This window comes from Rattus rattus, chromosome 1, assembly GCF_011064425.1.
Source record: "Rattus rattus isolate New Zealand chromosome 1, Rrattus_CSIRO_v1, whole genome shotgun sequence".
NCBI classification, from domain to species: domain Eukaryota; kingdom Metazoa; phylum Chordata; class Mammalia; order Rodentia; family Muridae; genus Rattus; species Rattus rattus.
Genome location: NC_046154.1, coordinates 144,914,516 through 144,932,113, shown reverse-complemented (window position 1 = coordinate 144,932,113; position 17,598 = coordinate 144,914,516). Strand labels below are relative to the sequence as shown.

Below are 17,598 nucleotides of genomic sequence, written 5' to 3'. Positions count from 1 at the left end.
ACTGTTTTGCTTTGTCACCTCAATTGCCCTTTTTCCTCACTCCCTTGCACACTCTGCTCATATGGTTTTCAGAATTATTTGAAAAAACAACTGCAAATACGTCCCTTAGCCACTGTAAGAGTCTCATGTTTTTATTTCCTTGATGATACCAAAAGGATAACTCAGATCACCACAACCAGATAATTCTTAGGAAGACGACTTTTATCTAATATATAGGCTTTATTCTGATTCTGTTTTTTCATTTTACCATAATGAACAAAAAAATAAATAAATAAAATAACTACTCACATTGTTTTTCTAGCCCTTGAAATTTTTAGAAAGGTTTGTTTGTCTGTCTGTCTATGGGACTGTGTTATATGTATTTGCCTATGTGGAGACCAAAGACACTGAGTTACAGATAGTTGTGAGGCACCGTGTGCAGCCTAGGAATCAAGCCCAGGCGCTGCACTTTGGAGCTCCGGGCCATCTCTCCAGCCCCTAGCCCTTGAACTTCAAACCTAGGAGAGCACAGGAACAAGATAGTGCCTACTGACCTGTTTGTTTCCCACAGCCTTTAAATTTCTCAAGCAGTTGTTTACAGTTAAAACATAGATTATATACCAACATAGTGTTCTTTTGAGAACTTCAGTTGTCCCATAACGGACCTACTGGATTCTGTTAGTTACCTCACCACGTGTGATATCTCCTGTGCATGCCAGGAATGGAGGTGCTGTCCTGTGTGCACGCTGCCCCTGCACAGGGTAGAATATGCAATGTGGGTTTGCTTTTGCCCAAGGGAATCTGGGATCCGAGTTACCTAGCTCCATTCTGTGCTGCGTGTCACTTATCCTCTGTGTGAAGTGAGACTTGTCTATAGACAAGTCAGATAGTGCTTTTCACCAGATCCCGCAGGCTTGGGTGTGGACGCCTGAGTCGTCGTCCCACTCACGTCTCAGCCCTGCAGCCCTGGCTCACCCTTTGTCCTGGCAGCTGCGGCTATGGCTGCTGCCGCTGCTGCTTCCATCTGTCTTCCCAGTCTGTCTTTGTCTTTCCCTCTCACTACTTAGACCTTGCCAATGTTGTGGGGTTTTCACACTGTTATTCCTAGCTAAAGTATTTCTTGCTGTGCACATAAGAAATATACTTTAAAAATAGGTTGTAATACAAGGATTTATGTATAAGGAAGAATGCAGGGCTTAAAATGTCCCACTTTTTTATACTACCTTGCAACTTCAACTCTAATGCAGTTCTAATTAGTAGATATCCTTCTGTTTGTTTCCTTTACATATACAAGTAATTACTAATATATATACTTACAACATTTTACATGTAAATATGCTTTAGCATATCTAGACGGTGTCTCCACAGGTGCATGCGCACTCTCACACGGCTTACGTGCTCGGCTACAGTGTCGTCCACTTTTAAAGGGGATGTGAAACTAGATGCATTCTGAGGCAACTATCCTTTCTTATATTACTTAATCAGAAAAATTGAGAAAATTCTACTTAGCATTCAAAAATTTCTAACATACAAATAATTTTTCAACCCTTAGTATTATAATCCAGTTTAGGTTTTGCTGTGTTTCCTATGCGTTAGTTTTTACTTTAAAATGTTTTTTTTTTTTTAAGTCATCCTGGTCAAATAAATACTCTGCTAGACTAAAATACTTTTTTACTTAAAGCTTCTTGTGTAATTAAAAAAAAAGTACGTAGATTGCTGAAACGCATAACAACAGTGATATGGCTCAGGAACGGAGAGTGCTTGATTGCTTTAAGGATTTACATGGGGCTCGGGAGATTCTCAGTGCTTCAGAGCAGTAACTGCTGCTGCAGAGGCCTGAGTTCAAATCCCAGCACCCACATGGCGGCTCACAACCATCTGCAGGGCCAGCTCCAGGGAATGCAGCTCCCCTTTCTGGTCTCTGTTGGAATCTGCACTAATGAACACACACTACGCGCACACACACTCACATAATTAAAAATAAATCTTGAAAATGTTTTCCTACTTAACCCTTTCTAAAATATAAATATATATAAAAGCCCTATTTCCAAAGCTCATTAAGCAAGGTTTTCCCCTCCATACTGCTGTTACAACTCAAGTCAGATTACCATGCAGGTCACCAAATTCCTGTTGGTCACACTCACACTGACCTTTCTGGTTCTTGATTTCTTGCATAACAGAGGATACTTTACTAACTACTCCCACAAAGGAAAGTCATGTCATTGCATGAAATCTCCCTCCACTTTAATGCCTGTGAGTTTACCGTGAGATCTGGAGAGCACCTGTGGGAGACACTGCAGTGTCACGTTCTCCCCGTAGCTCATAGGAGTCTCAGGCCTGGGCCCACAGAGGCTCGGAAAGGGTGATTTGGTTTTTTGAGACAGGCTTTCTCTGTACACCCCTGGCTGTCCTGGAACTCACTCTGTGGACCAGGCTGGCCTCAAACTCACAGAGATCCCCCTGCCTCTGCCTCCCGTGTGATGGGATTAAAGTCGTGCGCTACCACACCACCCATCCTAGGTTTGGGTTTCACTGTGAAGCCCAAGCTGGCCTCACATTTCAGCAGTCCTTCTGCAGGAACCTCGGCCGTGTCCTAGCCGTATCTAGACAGTTTTAAATACAGCAAGTCTTTTGTATGGATAATGTCTAAATTTTATACTTTTAAAAAACCTAGTATAATAGCATGTTTCTCCTTGTAATGTGCTTATCTTAATGAATTTATCTTATCAGGATGCAATATCACAGAAATCTGTAGACATACATGATTCTGCTCAACCAAGATCTTCAGATAACAGGCAGCAAGCACCACTTGTGTCTGCTTCTCCTGCGAGTGAAGAAGTTAGCAAAGGGAGACCCACAGCAAGTGAGTTATTTCTCTACATACAGTAAGCTGTGCCGTACGCGTGTAAGGACACTCGGTTACTCCTACTGATGTGTGCGTGCCAGAAATGGGCTTGACCACTCTTTACTCTTATGCTCTCTACTACCCAAGAGTGGACGTCTCTGATAGATGTTTCTCTGTTCAAAACCTTCACTAACATCTGCAATGTCAGTTTTGATCACAGTGCCTTTGGCTAATGTTGAGTTGGGCACACGATCTTCCTTCTCTGTCCCATCTACACTTCAATCCATTTTCTGTCTGGAAAGGTGCACATCTCCCTTTACCTGTCTTCCTGGGAACTAAGGAAAGGGCCCATCCCTCTGTCAGCAGGAGCTCCGAGCTCAAGGGTCAGGCTTTTCTGCACTGCTGCCCACCCTGGGTCTCTGGACCACCTTCAGACTCTCCGTCACCTTTGCCCAAAAATGGGGGCCCTCATTTTCACATCAGTTCAGTTTTGTTTGGTGAAAACAAATAACACAGACGAAAGATGACACCTCCTTAGAAAAGAAAGTGGCTTTAAGCCCTTCATAAAACTTGAGGTTGAGGCCAAGAAGATGGCTCAGCTGGTGAAGGCGCTTGTACCATGCACGCCTAATGCCCTGACTTTAATACATAGGAATTGCATGGGAAGGAAGAAACTGACTGCTGAAATTGCCATCTGGCCTCCCCTTGCCAGATTACGCATGCACACATACACACAGTCAACACAAATAAATAAATAAATATAGTAAGAAATATTCACAGAACTGATTATTCGTGAATAAGCAACAGAGTTGCATTTAGCACGTTCAGAATGCTGTGCAAATTTTCTTCATCACGGAAAGGAAATCGCATATTTAATGAGCAGCCGCTCCTTTTCCCTCATTCTCTAGCCCTTGGCAATCACCATTCTGCTTTCTGTCTGATTAGGCTCTTCAGTGGGTTTACATGGATGACATTGTACAATATGTGATGTTGAGATTCTTCATCAACCCTCTGTATATGTGTGTATATCACAGTGTGTTTGTCCACTCTGAAAGACAATGTTTGTGACACTGTGATTATGAATAGTGCTAATAGGAACACTCACGCTCAAGCATTGTTTGAAGACCTGTTTTCAGGTCTTCTGTGAAAGTACCTAGAAGTAGAATTACTGTGTTGTGTACTGATTCCTCATAACTTCCAAGCTATCCATGGTAGTTACACCATTTTACATTCCTACTAACAGTCACAGTGCACCCTCATTTGCCAAAGTCTGTTACTAGGGCTATCCAGGGACCACTGAGAGCTCTCTTAACTAATATCCTGATGAAACCGGTTTTCCTTAAACACCTGCCTACTGCTAAGCCCCTGCTGGGGTCCAGGTGCTACCAAGAGCCTCTGCCCCCTGCTCTGGGATGTTTCCCTAATGCAGTGAGGGGGAGGGTGCACAGCGGAGGCTGTGACTGCAGCAAAGGATGACACAAGAGACAACCTCGGGACTAGTTGGGGTTGGTTTGTTTGTTTGTTTGTTTGTTTGTAACTTGTCTTCAACCATAAGAGCCAAATGCTACATAGAACAATATTTCTAGAAATATACCTGGATGGGAACGTTTCAAATGTCTCAGTAACTAAATTTAACTTGCAAAAATTGATGCCAGAAAAGGACTTTTGTAGTAAATACTTTTTATATGAGAAAGAAACTAGGGTATTGTAAATCGGCTACTGCTGGAGCCATTGCTCCAAGATTGATTTACAGAGAATTCCTTTTGGGTATCTGTTCCTCATTGGAACCCAGGACCCAGACATGGCCTGGCCACCTGGCCACAGCAGTGCTGCCCAGTGCCCCTAGCAACTGGTGGCTGAATCCTCTCTCTTGGTTTCTGCTTCTGCATCTGCCTAACTATGGCACAGAGGAGGAGATCCTGCTGTGATGTAGTCCGCAGACTGGTAGAGTGAGGAGTGACCTTTGTCTCGGCTGCATGGGAAACCCCTCTGAAACTGGGGCTTAGTAGCAGTATCCTTAACATACATGCTTATAACTTACTGGTAGATCAGTTGAAAATAAGCATTAGTTTAACCTACAGATATTTATGTGGACCCAGAATGAACCTATTGTATGGCTAAACCACAATATCACATGGTCTGATTAGAATCCTGGCTGTCCCAATTTTTCCTTGGTGTTGATCTGGTTCCTGTTGTTTTCTTATCATTTTCAAACTAAGCAGACTTGCGCATCAGTCGAGTCTGTTTATCTCAGTAATAACCTGCATTGAAAGTATAGCCAATTAGAACACATGCACTGTTCAGGTCACGTAAGATGCTTTCATTTATTTAAGCAATTATTTTCCTAAACATTTTATAGATAACGTTACTATAACAAGGGGTCCTTCTAAACAAAGGCGAGATGTTTTCTTCAGTATGAGATGTGCAGTATGTGGCCTTTGTACATAGTAATGTCTCCTTAGCATTGTAATGTTAGAGAAAGTATAAAGGATTCAAAGTAATGTTTTGTTTGCATGTGCATTGGGGGGTTTCCTCACAGAATTCCCAGAACAAAAATTGTTTGCTGCCCTGTTGATTAAATGTGTTGTGCAGCTGGAACTCATCCAGACCATCGACAACATTGTGTTCTTCCCAGCCACAAGCAAGAAGGAAGATGCAGAAAACTTAGCTGCAGCCCAGGTAAGGAGCTGCAAGGGGAGGAAAGTACCTGAGGTGTCTGGACTTCAGATAACACCTCCACTGGAGATGTCATTTGGAAGGCCTTCTTCACAACTGCCATTCTGAGCCCTAGATGGTGTCATGAGGCAGAGAGGGAGGTGAGGGAGTGTGCTCTGGGGCCTCCTGCACTACCAACAAAGCTGCGAGTAGGAAGGACTGCCACAGGAACTAAAGCCTCTCGAAGAGCAGCAAGGTCAGGTCATAGTGGAAGTCAGCTACAGAAAATGTTTTAAGAAGGATGTGACCAGCTACTCTAGACAGGTCACAACATTGCACACAAGAACTGCCCTCTGTTGTTCTTAGGACTGCGTAAACTTGACATAGGATGCAGTTTAACACCAAGGACAAAACCTATTGTAGTAGGCTTAAGAGCAGAGGACTTAGAGACTGAACTGTCAGCTCTGTCAAGGAGCGCTGCTGTACCGAGGTCTGAAGACCAGGAGTCATAGCTACAGGAGACTAGGAGGTAGGAGGGGGTTTGCCTCCTTCTGTTTCCCAGGTGGGTGATATGTCCTCCAGAGATTAAAAACCAGGGTGGTCTTCACTCAAAGGCCAAAGGCTGATGACCTTTGGCCTTTAACTTTCTTTTAATGTTCTGTGGGCCAGAAGCTGATTGGCTTCTGGCAATTAACTCCTGCTGATAGCAGCAGGACATTGAGAAAAATACACAGTTACTTGGGCTCTTTACTCCTTAACTCTTCATGAGCCAGAGAGAAGGAAGGAAAAGGGATAGAGAAAAGTCATGCAAACACACACACACACACACACACACACACACACACACACACACACACACACACACTCTCTCTCTCTCTCTCTCTCTCTCTCTCTCTCTCTCTCTCTCTCTCTCTCTCTCTCTTTCTGTCTGTGTGTGTGCTGGTCCCGACCACCCGCTTCATCAGTTTCACAGTGCACATGCATACATACACATACACCTGCATATACACATATATACTTTTGATGGATGGAGCAGAGTGCCAGCAGCCACATTTTGTTTTTTCTCTCAGCCTTTTTATTTCTTCTTAAACAGAAGTTTTTTATAAAATCACCTCACAGATAAAACATTTACAAAAGGGGAGTTACAGAAGGATGTCAATAGTAAGTTCAGGCTGGAGAGATGGCTCAGTGGTTAAGAGCACTGACTGCTCTTGCAGAGGTCCTGAGTTCAATTCCCAGCAACCACATGGTGGCTCACAACCATCTGTAATGAGATCTTGTGCCCTCTTCTGGTGTGTCTGAAGACAGCTACAGTGTGCTCACATACAGAAAATAAATAAATCTTTAAAAAATATAGTAAGTTCAAAGCAACAGTTTCACAAGGCCTTGCTTTATCATAGTGCACACCTGTGGCCTCATCCTTGAACATGGCCTAGAATAAATGTTTTTCCTTGATCACAAATCTATCCCAAGCCTATTTCTCTTCTTAGTGCAATTTATGAAAGCTCATTGTATTTCTTATTATGTCATCTTTACTTACTGTTTTGTGAGGAGGGGACACATTCTATTTACTCTTGATTCTAACTTTGGTACATCTTTCAGGCAAAACAACTAAAACCATTTCCTTAAACTTTGTTCTTAAAATTATTTGAATCAAATCTGGAATTCTATAAGGTCATTAATTCATCTAAGCAGCATTAATTCATGGAAGTTATCCTCATGTTGATCTGCAGGACATAGGGTGGGCTGGTGCCCGGGAATCATTGGGCGTTGTAATCGTGGCAGGAAAGGTCTGTCAGCAGTGAGAAGCAATCCTGGGGCAAAGTCTCTGGGGCTGACCCTCACCAGCCTTCGCATGCATGCAAAACAGTGGGCCATCTCCAGGCAACGCACTTGTTTGCCATGGCCTTTCCTAGATGGCTTCTGTCTGTTTTCTATGCTAAGATACTGATTTGTTTTGAAAAGTAGTCTTGACTAGGAAGTGGGAGCTGGAGAGATGGCGCAAAGGTTCAGAACACTTGCCGCTCTTGGCAGAAGACCCAGTTTGATGTCTGACACCCCGTCAGGCAGTTCATAGCTTCCTGTGTCTCTGGTTCCAGGGGATGCCTGTGTGGGTACCTGCATACACATGGTTCATATACAAATAAGCAGGCACAGACATGTATATGTAAATATTAAAGAGAACAGAAGTGGGGGAGCATTGAGGTTTAAGTTTACTAAAACTGGTTAAGTGTATACTGTGGTGGTCTGTTTTCCAAAGAGAGATGCAGTGGACTTCGATGTTCGAGTTGATACTCAAGATCAAGGAATGTACCGCTTTTTAACATCACAACAACTCTTCAAGCTACTGGACTGCTTATTAGAGTCACATAGATTTGCAAAAGCATTTAATTCCAACAATGAACAGAGGACTGCTCTATGGAAAGCAGGTAAGCTGTCCAGGTCTCATACTGTCACTGAGAACACACAGATTTGTGTGATTGTCAAAACTGAGAGAGCGCATTAGGTCTAGTGAAAATAAGGCAGGCAGGTCTGAGAGTTGGAAGTCAGCCACGGCTACACACAGAGAAACCCTGTCTCAAACTGCTGCCCCCCCCCAAAAGGAAGAAAAAAACCTAGTTGTCAGTACCTGTTTATAGAAGAGGGTCCTCAGAGCACTGCCAGGAAAGTAAAGGGCTCCTGTCTGCTTGGCATCACCTTCTGTACCCAGTGTAGGCCGCCCTGCATTCCTTATTGTCCTCTCCCCTTGTGACCCGACAGAGAGAAGAACAGACTGCACTTGCCTCTCCCCTCCCTTGTTGCTGCCTCGGACTAGGAGACCCTTGCACAGGGCCTGACTTCCCTGCCCTTCCCTGTTCCTGGCCTGCGTTCTGGAGCTCTGCTGTGGCACAGTATTGCAGCAGCTGTTTGCCTGCAAGGCCCAGGTGTCACTCTGTAGGAGTGCTCTGCTTTCCCAAGGCCTATCGCTGTGACTGTCACCCTCCCAAATGCTGTGACTCTTAACACACATCTTCCTATTTTGCTGATCCCCAACCATAAAATTATCTCATTGCTACTTAATAACTAATTTTGCAACTGCTATGAATCATAGTATAAATACCTCACATGCAACCACAAAGGGTTCATGACCCACAGGTTGAGAACCACAGGCCCATACTGGTATTGTAAACAGCCAGTGCTAACAGCTGAACACAGGCAGAATATACCTGCCAGGGGTCTGTTTGGCCTGTTGATAAGGTCTAACCTCAGAAACGTCCCCTTTCTGCAGGCTTCAAAGGCAAGTCCAAGCCCAATCTCCTAAAACAGGAGACAAGCAGCCTGGCGTGTGGACTGCGGATCCTCTTCCGGATGTACACAGACGAGAGCAGAGTCAGCGCCTGGGAGGAGGTCCAGCAGAGGCTTTTAAAGTAAGTAAGGCTCTCTCTCTCGGGGTGGGGGGTGGGGAGACTGTGGGACAGGATGAGGAGGACATAGCAGCAGAGGCTGGGGGCTGGACCTGTGGGACCTGGGAGCCCCACCTCATAGATCAGGATGAAAATCAAGTCAGCCTTATGCAGTGTTCAGTCCCCTGCATACTTGGCACCTCACCTGCGGTCCAGGCTGTGAAAGCCCGCATTCGCTCAGCCGGGTGTCTGGAACTAGAGCAGCACCTACGGCTAGCAGAGGTAAATGCTGTCCTAGCAGAGGTAAATGCTGTCGTGTCTGCCTGACAACTGAGCGGGTCAGGGCTAACACAGGACAAAGGGAAGCCTTTAACATTCACAAACTTGGTGATAGTTCTTGAGTCTTTTCAATGCCATACAATAGGCTTTTCTTACAAAGCAGTTGGGAATGACAGGTTGCCTTACAAGCCGGCATTTTATTATTTTTATTACAAAAAGTATTTGGAATTTTGATTAATTGGATGTGTTTAATTTTGTTTTACCTCATGATAACTAAATTTAGTTTGCTGAGACTGAATTATCATTTAGGAAGAAAACTGCTGGTGCATTGTTAGTTTCTGTCTGAGAACAGTGGTTCACTTCATCTCAGAAATCACTGTTCCAATCGCCTATTGTAGGAACTAAACCAATCAGGTGCAGAGAAACCGAGTCTCCTATCAGTGAAGGGAAACACCACCAATTTCAAGCCAAGTCTCAGTATCAGGCCTGCACACCTGCTCTCACAGGGACTCCATCTAAGTAAAACTTCAAGAGTGGAGGTGTACGTTTTCTAAAGAGTTTCAGTAGATTCCCTCAGTGTTTCTTCCTAGTTTGAAAACCGTGTGTTATTGCTCCAGTTCATATAAACAAGTCGGATCTAAGCCGTAGCTGCCACTCCCTCCCTGTCTTCAGGGTTGAGTGCACACCATGGGTTCAGTGTGTAAGGGCAGCCTTCTCTTTTACAGCGTCTGCAGTGAGGCACTGAGTTACTTCCTCACTCTAACATCTGAAAGTCACCGGGAAGCCTGGACCAACTTACTGTTACTGTTCCTCACTAAAGTCCTCAAGATCAGTGACAACAGGGTGAGTAGGTTTCTGTCCATGCTGTCGCTTGTAGTCAGGGCAGAGAGAGTCACTCAGAGGCTAGGCCCTAGGACTCTAAACCTAGGCTTTGCAAACTCTTACTAAGCTTTGTTTTCTAATCAGCAACTCAGAGGAGGAATCCCATTGGACCTTTGATAAGCACTTCAACACTGAAACCCTCGTTATGACCCCTAGAGTAATAAATTCCCCCAACTGAAAGCAGTTATCCAGCCCACACAGTGTAACCTTGCTCTGGAGCCTCTGCCCAGTCTTGGGCCTGAGCTCCAGGCTGCATGCAGCCTCTAATATATTTAGTAGCTCCAAGTGACTACAGCCTCTAGTGAACAACTTAGGCCAATAGATATAAAGGCAAAAATTATATGTAAATGTATAGATACATATATTTATATATAAATCAATATATTTTTTCCAACAGTACATTTTTAAGTAATTTACAGTAATTTTTTTAAAAGTAATTTACAGACAACTTGCTATGGGCCCTACATTTCAAATGCCCAGTTGGGTGGCCTGACACTTGAAGCTTTAGACTAGCATATGAGCGCCTTTGGGGCCAGACAGTGCCACTCGGTGCAGTCAGCGTTCTTTGCTCTTGTCTGTTCTCCGGCCATAATGGGCCATGCTGCAGCTCCCTCTGTGTCCGCTGCAATGTGGGAGAGCATGAAGGAGAGCAGAGCAGCTCGGAGATGAAGGGGTTAAAGCACGGCGGAGCCCCAGGATCTATCACTGGTCTAGAAAGTAGAAGGTCATGTTGCAGCTGCCTTTAGTCAGGGTTCTAGAAAAACACTCAGAGACTAACGGACTGTGCATGCCTGCCTGCGTGTGTGCGTGTGCATGAGTGCATGTGCATGCGTGCATGCATGCATGCGATAACTAGACTGGGTTACAGGCTGTGGCTCAAATAGTCCAACAGTGTCTCTCTTGCCCACAGAAAGGCATATGGGCAGCTACTAGGTGTGGCCCAGATTTAGGGGTGATTCTTCTCACTTCAGATGATCCAACCATTTTGAAATGCCTTATGGGTATGCACTCATGACCTGCCTCTCTGCAGTCAGGTTGCTTGAGTTTTACCCAGGTGAGACCATCAGCCATCACACAGTGCGAGTTGAATCTTCCCTTGAAACCTAAATGTTGTATTCAGTCAGAAGTTGCAGTTTCAGTGTTACATTATAAAACTCAACTCTTCCTATTTTGCTCTATGCAGGAAAAGCATGCTAATTTATTAGATCTTGTCAGACATGGAATTGAAGATGTTTTTAAAACAATGATGAAGAACCAAGTGGCCTGGGTTTGTGCTAGATACTTTTTAACTCTTAGGTTTTCAGTTGTATGATCCACATCCTTACCACTTGGGCAGACCTGCCTCTCTGCAGTCAGGGCACACGCAGCAGCCACTCTTACTTTACTTTGAGGTTGGTTTCTGTGGCGTGTACAGAAGCAGTACTAACAAGGACACTTCTCTCCCCAGTTTAAAGCTCACGCATCATTCTACTACCCTCTGTTATGTGAAATTATGCAATTTGACTTGATTCCTGAACTTCGTGCTGTTCTTAGAAGATTTTTCCTGCGAATTGGAATAGTATTTCAGATATCACAACCACCTGAACAGGAACTTGGGATAAACAAGCAATGATGAGAACCGAATATTTTTCTGTTGGTGTTTACAGTCCTCTGCTCCGTGAGAGGCCCCTGGAGCAGAGGTTTCCTACCTGAAAACTGTTTCTCTGAAGTGCAGTGTCTGAGAGTTACTGATGAGATGCTTACCCGGTAGCTCGAGGTCGGAACACTCCATCAGTCCCCTTAGTGACCCAGTGGCTTCTGTCTGTTGTTGGGCTCATGTTGAGCAGAAAGGCTGTTCAGACAGCATCAGCCTACCTTCGGGTCCTACCCTGTCCTCTGAGCAGGGTGAGCCCATACTTTGGCAGGTACGGAAATGAAACTTACCCAAAGAAGTATAGATGTAAAGACTGAACTTCTGCAAGAAGTACAACTCAGGAGAGCTGTATTTTGAAGGATAAAATGTTTATAATTGGGGGGAAGGGAGAAAAAAATTATTGCTCATGGTAAAAGATATTTAGCGACTATGGTGTTCTTACTCTGAAGATTTTTGCACACTCAGGCTATCTGAGATACTGGTAATCATCATCTTTCTGTGAAAATGTACAGAGATGCAGGTCTGTAATATAAAAATCTTAAACATATTGTTCTTCCTGCACTGTTTTATTTCTTTATTTTCTTATCTACTTGCTAAATACCCATAATATTTTGTCAAATGCACTAAAACATTTGGGTTGAACTTTTAGTCTTTGGGGGAGTGGTGGTCATTTTGAGGACTTAGTATGCCCTGAATCTGTTGTGGCCAATGTTTGTCAAGATCACAACAGAAGGGGGAACCACCAAGGTAGAAAACATCCCTGCTGACAAGAACTACCTGTAACATACTCTCTTAGGGCTTTTAACGATGAGCCATCGAAATAGATGACCTTTCACGACTGAAACTTGAATCACTGCGAATGAATCTAGGTTGCTGTCACTTTTTCTTTTGGGTGGCGGGGCTTGATGTAGATTTTATTCTATGTACAGAATTTAATGTTGAATATATTAAAATAACCAATCTGGCATGGTTTTGGGGCGGTTAGATTTACTGGAAATGCATTCATACTGTGAATTGTGCTCTGATGGTTAACGAAAAGCTTGTCAAGCATTCCATGTTGACGGTGGGGTAAAGAGGTTCCAGGTGGATGTGTATATGGTACAGTTGTAAAGTTTTCTATGTAACATTCTGTACAACTTTCTGTACAATATGGATTCTCATCTGGCATATCTAATCAGGTTATAGGTCAATAAAGTTTTTGAATTATTTCATCAGTGCAGTGTAACCCACAGCCCTGTTTTCATTGGTTTTTTTTTTTGTTTGTTTTTGTTTTTGTTTTGTTTTTTAATTAATTGAAGGTCAAACCATTGAAAAGGATGGGGGTTGGGTTTTGGTACAAAGACAATTCTTTCCAGTCTCTACATTGGATTCTTCACCTTCCTGTCTTACTCAATGATAATGCTATTTTTTGAGACTAAAAAACTGCTCCCCTGCCTTTATGGTGGTTGATACCGTGGCGTCTTGTGAATCAGTCATGTATGTATCCAGTGACACATATCATTAGAAATCACAACTGTAGTGGTTAATTTCAAAACAGGAAGTAGGATCTCTTTATGACAAGACCTAGCTTCAGTCAAACCAGGCTAAATATTAGAACGAACTTGCTTCAGTGTTTTCCGGTCTAAGCCATCTCCTCTCATGACCACAGGTGGTTGTTGCATGCTGTAGCATACGTCCTCCAATGAGGACACAATTGTTATTTTCAGATGTTAACAGAAGAAAACTTATTAGCAGGGCCAATTTTAACATAAAAATTATATATAGCCAAAAAAGAAGAAAGAATACCAGAAATGTCTTCTTTTGGTAAACTCTTGTCAACATCAGCCTTTGGTTGTATCCCTGGAAACACCAGAGGCAGCGGGCGGTTGTCCTCAGCTGCCATCTTGGAACACCCTGAAGACCCTAACCCAAGTGAGAATCCTGCTCTACGAAGTGTCATTTACTTATCAGAAAAATGCACGCAGCCAAGGGCCTCAGGTGGTGGGACAGACGACCACTGCCTCTATCCTCCCTGGATGGACCATTAGAAACTGCACCTGCACTTTGAGTAAAGAAACTGACATTGGCAGTTAATAAAAATAGAACTTTATTTGTGTCGAGAAATAGTGAAATCAGATAAATTAGTAACTGAGTGAGTGTGTGAAACGGAGACAGAACAACGTAACCTGTACTGTGGCTCACGATGGTCTCGAACCCTTCGCTCCCATGGGACATGTCCTGCAGACGTGAGTGCTCGGCAGCTTGGCCTGGACCCTGCCGTACCCGGCAGCTGGCACAGTGAGCTACAGCAGGTCTTCACCAGGACTTGTCTCACCACAGCGCTGACAGTGTACTGTCTCACTTTAATTCACCACCTCTTATGGCAAGCTCATTTTAATGCACATGTGGTAGCTCAATCAAGAGTTCATTACCACCCATAGCTAAATTGCAAAAATAATTCTATACATTGTATTAAAAATCAAGAATCAGGGCTTTTATGTACATTATATATAAAACATATCACGGGAAAATTCACTTCCTATATAGATAGAACATAAATAACTAATATTAAAGTATAGGGCCACAAGTAAGACACAGTATTCAAGATACGATTGAACGTTCCTTCCACTGTAAAAGGCACTGCTGGATCCAGAGAGGGTTTATTTTAAGCATGTGCAGCAGATAGTCCCTGCCAAGGAAAAGTGCCTGGTTTCCCAGGAGCCTGCTGCTGTCCCTCATTCAGCTGCTCTGCCATGAACCGTTTCAGAGTTTCGGAAGTGCCAGGGCGGAGCCAGGGCTCAGTTGCCACAGAGTTGCGTCCATCATCACCCAAGTGTCTCATGATGTCGTCAGGATCAACCAGTGAACCCTCATCATCTACAGAAGGCAAAAAAGACAAGTCAGGTAGCAGGTAACATACATAGGGTACCTGTAGGCCAGCCTGCATCTTTTCACAGAACTAGAAGCCTTTCTCCCAACTAACTTTACCCCTGGTAGGACTAGGAAAGCCTGCTAAAGAGGGACCACAATGGGGGTGGAGAGAAATAAACTGACTCCACAGCACCCACCATGGAGGATCTACCAAACATTAAAAGTTGACTAGAAATAGACTATCTTATTTTGTGTCTGTTACTATAAGGAATGTTATTATAATGGAATGACATAAGAGTTACACAAGACTTAAATTTAGCACTCACTGATAGGTACATTGAAAGTCATTCTGAGGAAATTACTGGCATACTGCCCTAATCTAAGATGGCCCATTCACAGGTAGGTGACTTATTCATTAATCACATTGGATCTTACTCAAATTCTATACATCTGTATTTGACTTAAGTATAAAGTAGGAAAATCTGTCTTCCTACCCTGTGATGTCAATTTGATTTTCTAAAAAAAAGGTATTACATCTCTCGGTCTGGATTGGCTTGCAACCAGTTTAATGAGCAGTCAATCCACATCGTACCAAAAAGCGCCTGTTTGAAAGGACAGTATTAGAACAAAAATAGTTTAGACATTGAAAACCTGAAAAAACCTTAGTTTTTCTATCTTCTCTCAAATATATCCTTCTTAGGTGCTAGTTCAAGTCTACTGTTCTAAAACAAAGAGAGGGCAATTCTAGGTGTACATGAAGGGAAATGCCTTTTAAGACATCTCATTATGATAGAAAATGGAACATACTATTCCCTTCATTTATTGTGTTTCCATATTTGGTTAAAAAATATTTACTATCAGAATACACTAATCCTGAACTGGAGAAATGAGTTCAGTTTAAAAGCAACATTAAAATATGTTTAAGAAAAAGTTGCAACAACAAAAATACTTCAGTGCAGCTCTTCTGTAAACAGGTAACTCCACTACAACAGCTCTGGCCCATGACCCCAGGGACTTAAAGAAAAAGAAAGGAAGAGGGGAGGGTGTGGCTTGAGCTGGCAGGAGAGGTCTGAAGCTGCCCGGTGCTTCATGACAAGTTTCATCCAAGACCACTCATCATGAGAAGATCGGCTTGCTGGCTTAGAATATTAACTGAAAAACTGCATCCTTCCTTCATAATACAAAAAGCAAAATAAAGGTAAAATTTTTCTTTAAAGGATATATTACTTAAAATGACATAAGAGCATTTTTCCCTGCTGAAAACAGCCTGGACATATGTCATACACAGACCTGCAAGTGCGTGGACTGCACTCTGAAGAACACCTAGTATGAAGATGCTGCAGAATGAAGCCCAGGCCCTGGATCTGCGCGCTAGTCGTGCACAGCCAGCGAGCATGTCATCTGTGAGGTACCTGTGTGAGTGGGTTTCTTCTGATGCTCAGTCAGTCTTCTCAGTCTCTCCTCATTTCTCATTCTAACCTGATCGACATTTACACTGGAGATAGAGTTTAAAGAGAGACCATCTTGTGGTGTGTGGAGCCGACTACTCTCCTACAGTTAAGAGAGAGAATTTAGAAACACTCCAACAGTCAGTCAACATGGGGTTACACCAGATCAACACACACTGTGAAGAACAATCCCAGAGCATATAGATATGTCTCCTGTCTTTGCAGACCCAGGTGGCTTTGTCATGGCTAAGAGGTAGCATTGCGGTGGAACAAATAAATGCTGGCATAAGGTTCAGGAAACGGCACAGAAGGCAAACACAGAGTAGCTAGCAACTGAGGCTCTACGTGTGTGTGCGTGTGTGTGTGTGTGTGTCAGGGCAGATGCACAAAGCAACAGTAGAGAAAAGAATCCAGAAACTAGTCCTGGTGTTTAAATAAAGACCAAACTGTTCAACAGGGAGAATAAATTGTATTTTCAATGAACCATGCTAGAGAACCCGTTTCTGTATCCTAAACAAGGAGTTCAGATCTCATATATCAAACTATATGCAAAACCTAACTCAAGTATATCACAAACACATGTTTAATTTATATTAAACTCCCCATAATAACAAATTAGAAAAGTGGCAATTTGGACCTCCTTAAAAATTAAAGCTTCTATGCTTTAAAATCTATCAAGCTAAAAGGACAATCTTTTTAATAGAAAATATTTGCAGATCTAACATCTGACAGAATGTGTAAATAACTCTTAATTAAGCTTCACCAGTGAAAATACAACACACGGTTTAAGGAAGGCTGGCTAGGAAGAAAGCCGTGGCATGTTCTAGGACATGGTCGTGGATGACAACCACCACTGGCATGTGGAGAAGTGGGAAATTCATAGTGGATAAAGTTGAAAATGGTATAAAATGGTGAACGTGTTTTAGAAAACAGCCAAAAATCTTTCAAAATGTTAAATTCATACAGTGAGTAAACAAGCCAATAATTCTGTTAGGTACAGACTCAAGAGAAATGAGTAAAGCAAAGCAAAAGCCCCCAGGAAACCTGTACCTGACGCTAACAGCCATCTTAGTTGTAACACAAAGGAGGTGAGAGTCCTAAGCTGTTGAATGAATGAGCAAACTGTAACACCTACATAGAATAGAAAGGACTGAGGTGCTGACATGCTCTAAGGTGGATGGCGCTGGAGAAAGAACATGAAGCTAGCTGTTTAAATGAAACATGCAGAAAAGACACCCACAGACCCAAGCAGACAGATGATTCTGGACAGCAGGATTCTGCAGCCTGATGCTGCCGGCCAGGTGACCAACCACACTGGTCAGTACCTGTTTAGAAGCCCCTGAGCTGCCCACAGTTGTCTACCTGAAGAGGAAGGGCCCCAGCAGAACCTGCTCTGTGGAAGGCTCAGAGCCTTTTCCTGAGTACACTGCGAGTCTATGGAACACGACACGGCTCTGACCTAGTGACCTCGGGTCATTCACTGGACCAAATGGAGGTGCTACCGTATCATGTTATTACAGGGTATAAAAGGCTATTGATAAATGCTAACCGTTGCTTTTTCTGGCTTCTCTAAAGCCGGTATACTACTATATAGGGAGTGAGATAACAAATGAGGCCATTTAACATTTACAGGACAGGCTGTCC

The 17,598-nt window shown here is 43.2% G+C and overlaps 2 protein-coding genes across 2 annotated transcripts in view; one reads left to right on the top strand and one right to left on the bottom strand.

Moving 5' to 3' along the window:
- Arfgef1 (ADP ribosylation factor guanine nucleotide exchange factor 1) overlaps positions 1 to 12,887 on the top strand; it is a 94,225-nt gene extending 81,338 nt beyond the window's left edge. Inside the window, exons 34-39 of the mRNA XM_032906650.1 lie at positions 2,710 to 2,842; positions 5,364 to 5,503; positions 7,740 to 7,908; positions 8,748 to 8,886; positions 9,867 to 9,984; positions 11,471 to 12,887. Coding sequence (XP_032762541.1) covers positions 2,710 to 2,842; positions 5,364 to 5,503; positions 7,740 to 7,908; positions 8,748 to 8,886; positions 9,867 to 9,984; positions 11,471 to 11,635 — 864 coding nt within the window. The 3' untranslated portion in view covers positions 11,636 to 12,887. The remainder of the gene's footprint in view (positions 1 to 2,709; positions 2,843 to 5,363; positions 5,504 to 7,739; positions 7,909 to 8,747; positions 8,887 to 9,866; positions 9,985 to 11,470) is intronic.
- An 831-nt stretch (positions 12,888 to 13,718) lies between these two features.
- The window catches only part of Cspp1 (centrosome and spindle pole associated protein 1), a 114,063-nt gene continuing 110,183 nt past the window's right edge, over positions 13,719 to 17,598 (bottom strand). The window contains exons 29-30 of the mRNA XM_032906662.1: positions 15,919 to 16,057; positions 13,719 to 14,512 (exon numbers count right to left, since the gene is read on the bottom strand). Coding sequence (XP_032762553.1) covers positions 14,301 to 14,512; positions 15,919 to 16,057 — 351 coding nt within the window. The 3' untranslated portion in view covers positions 13,719 to 14,300. The remainder of the gene's footprint in view (positions 14,513 to 15,918; positions 16,058 to 17,598) is intronic.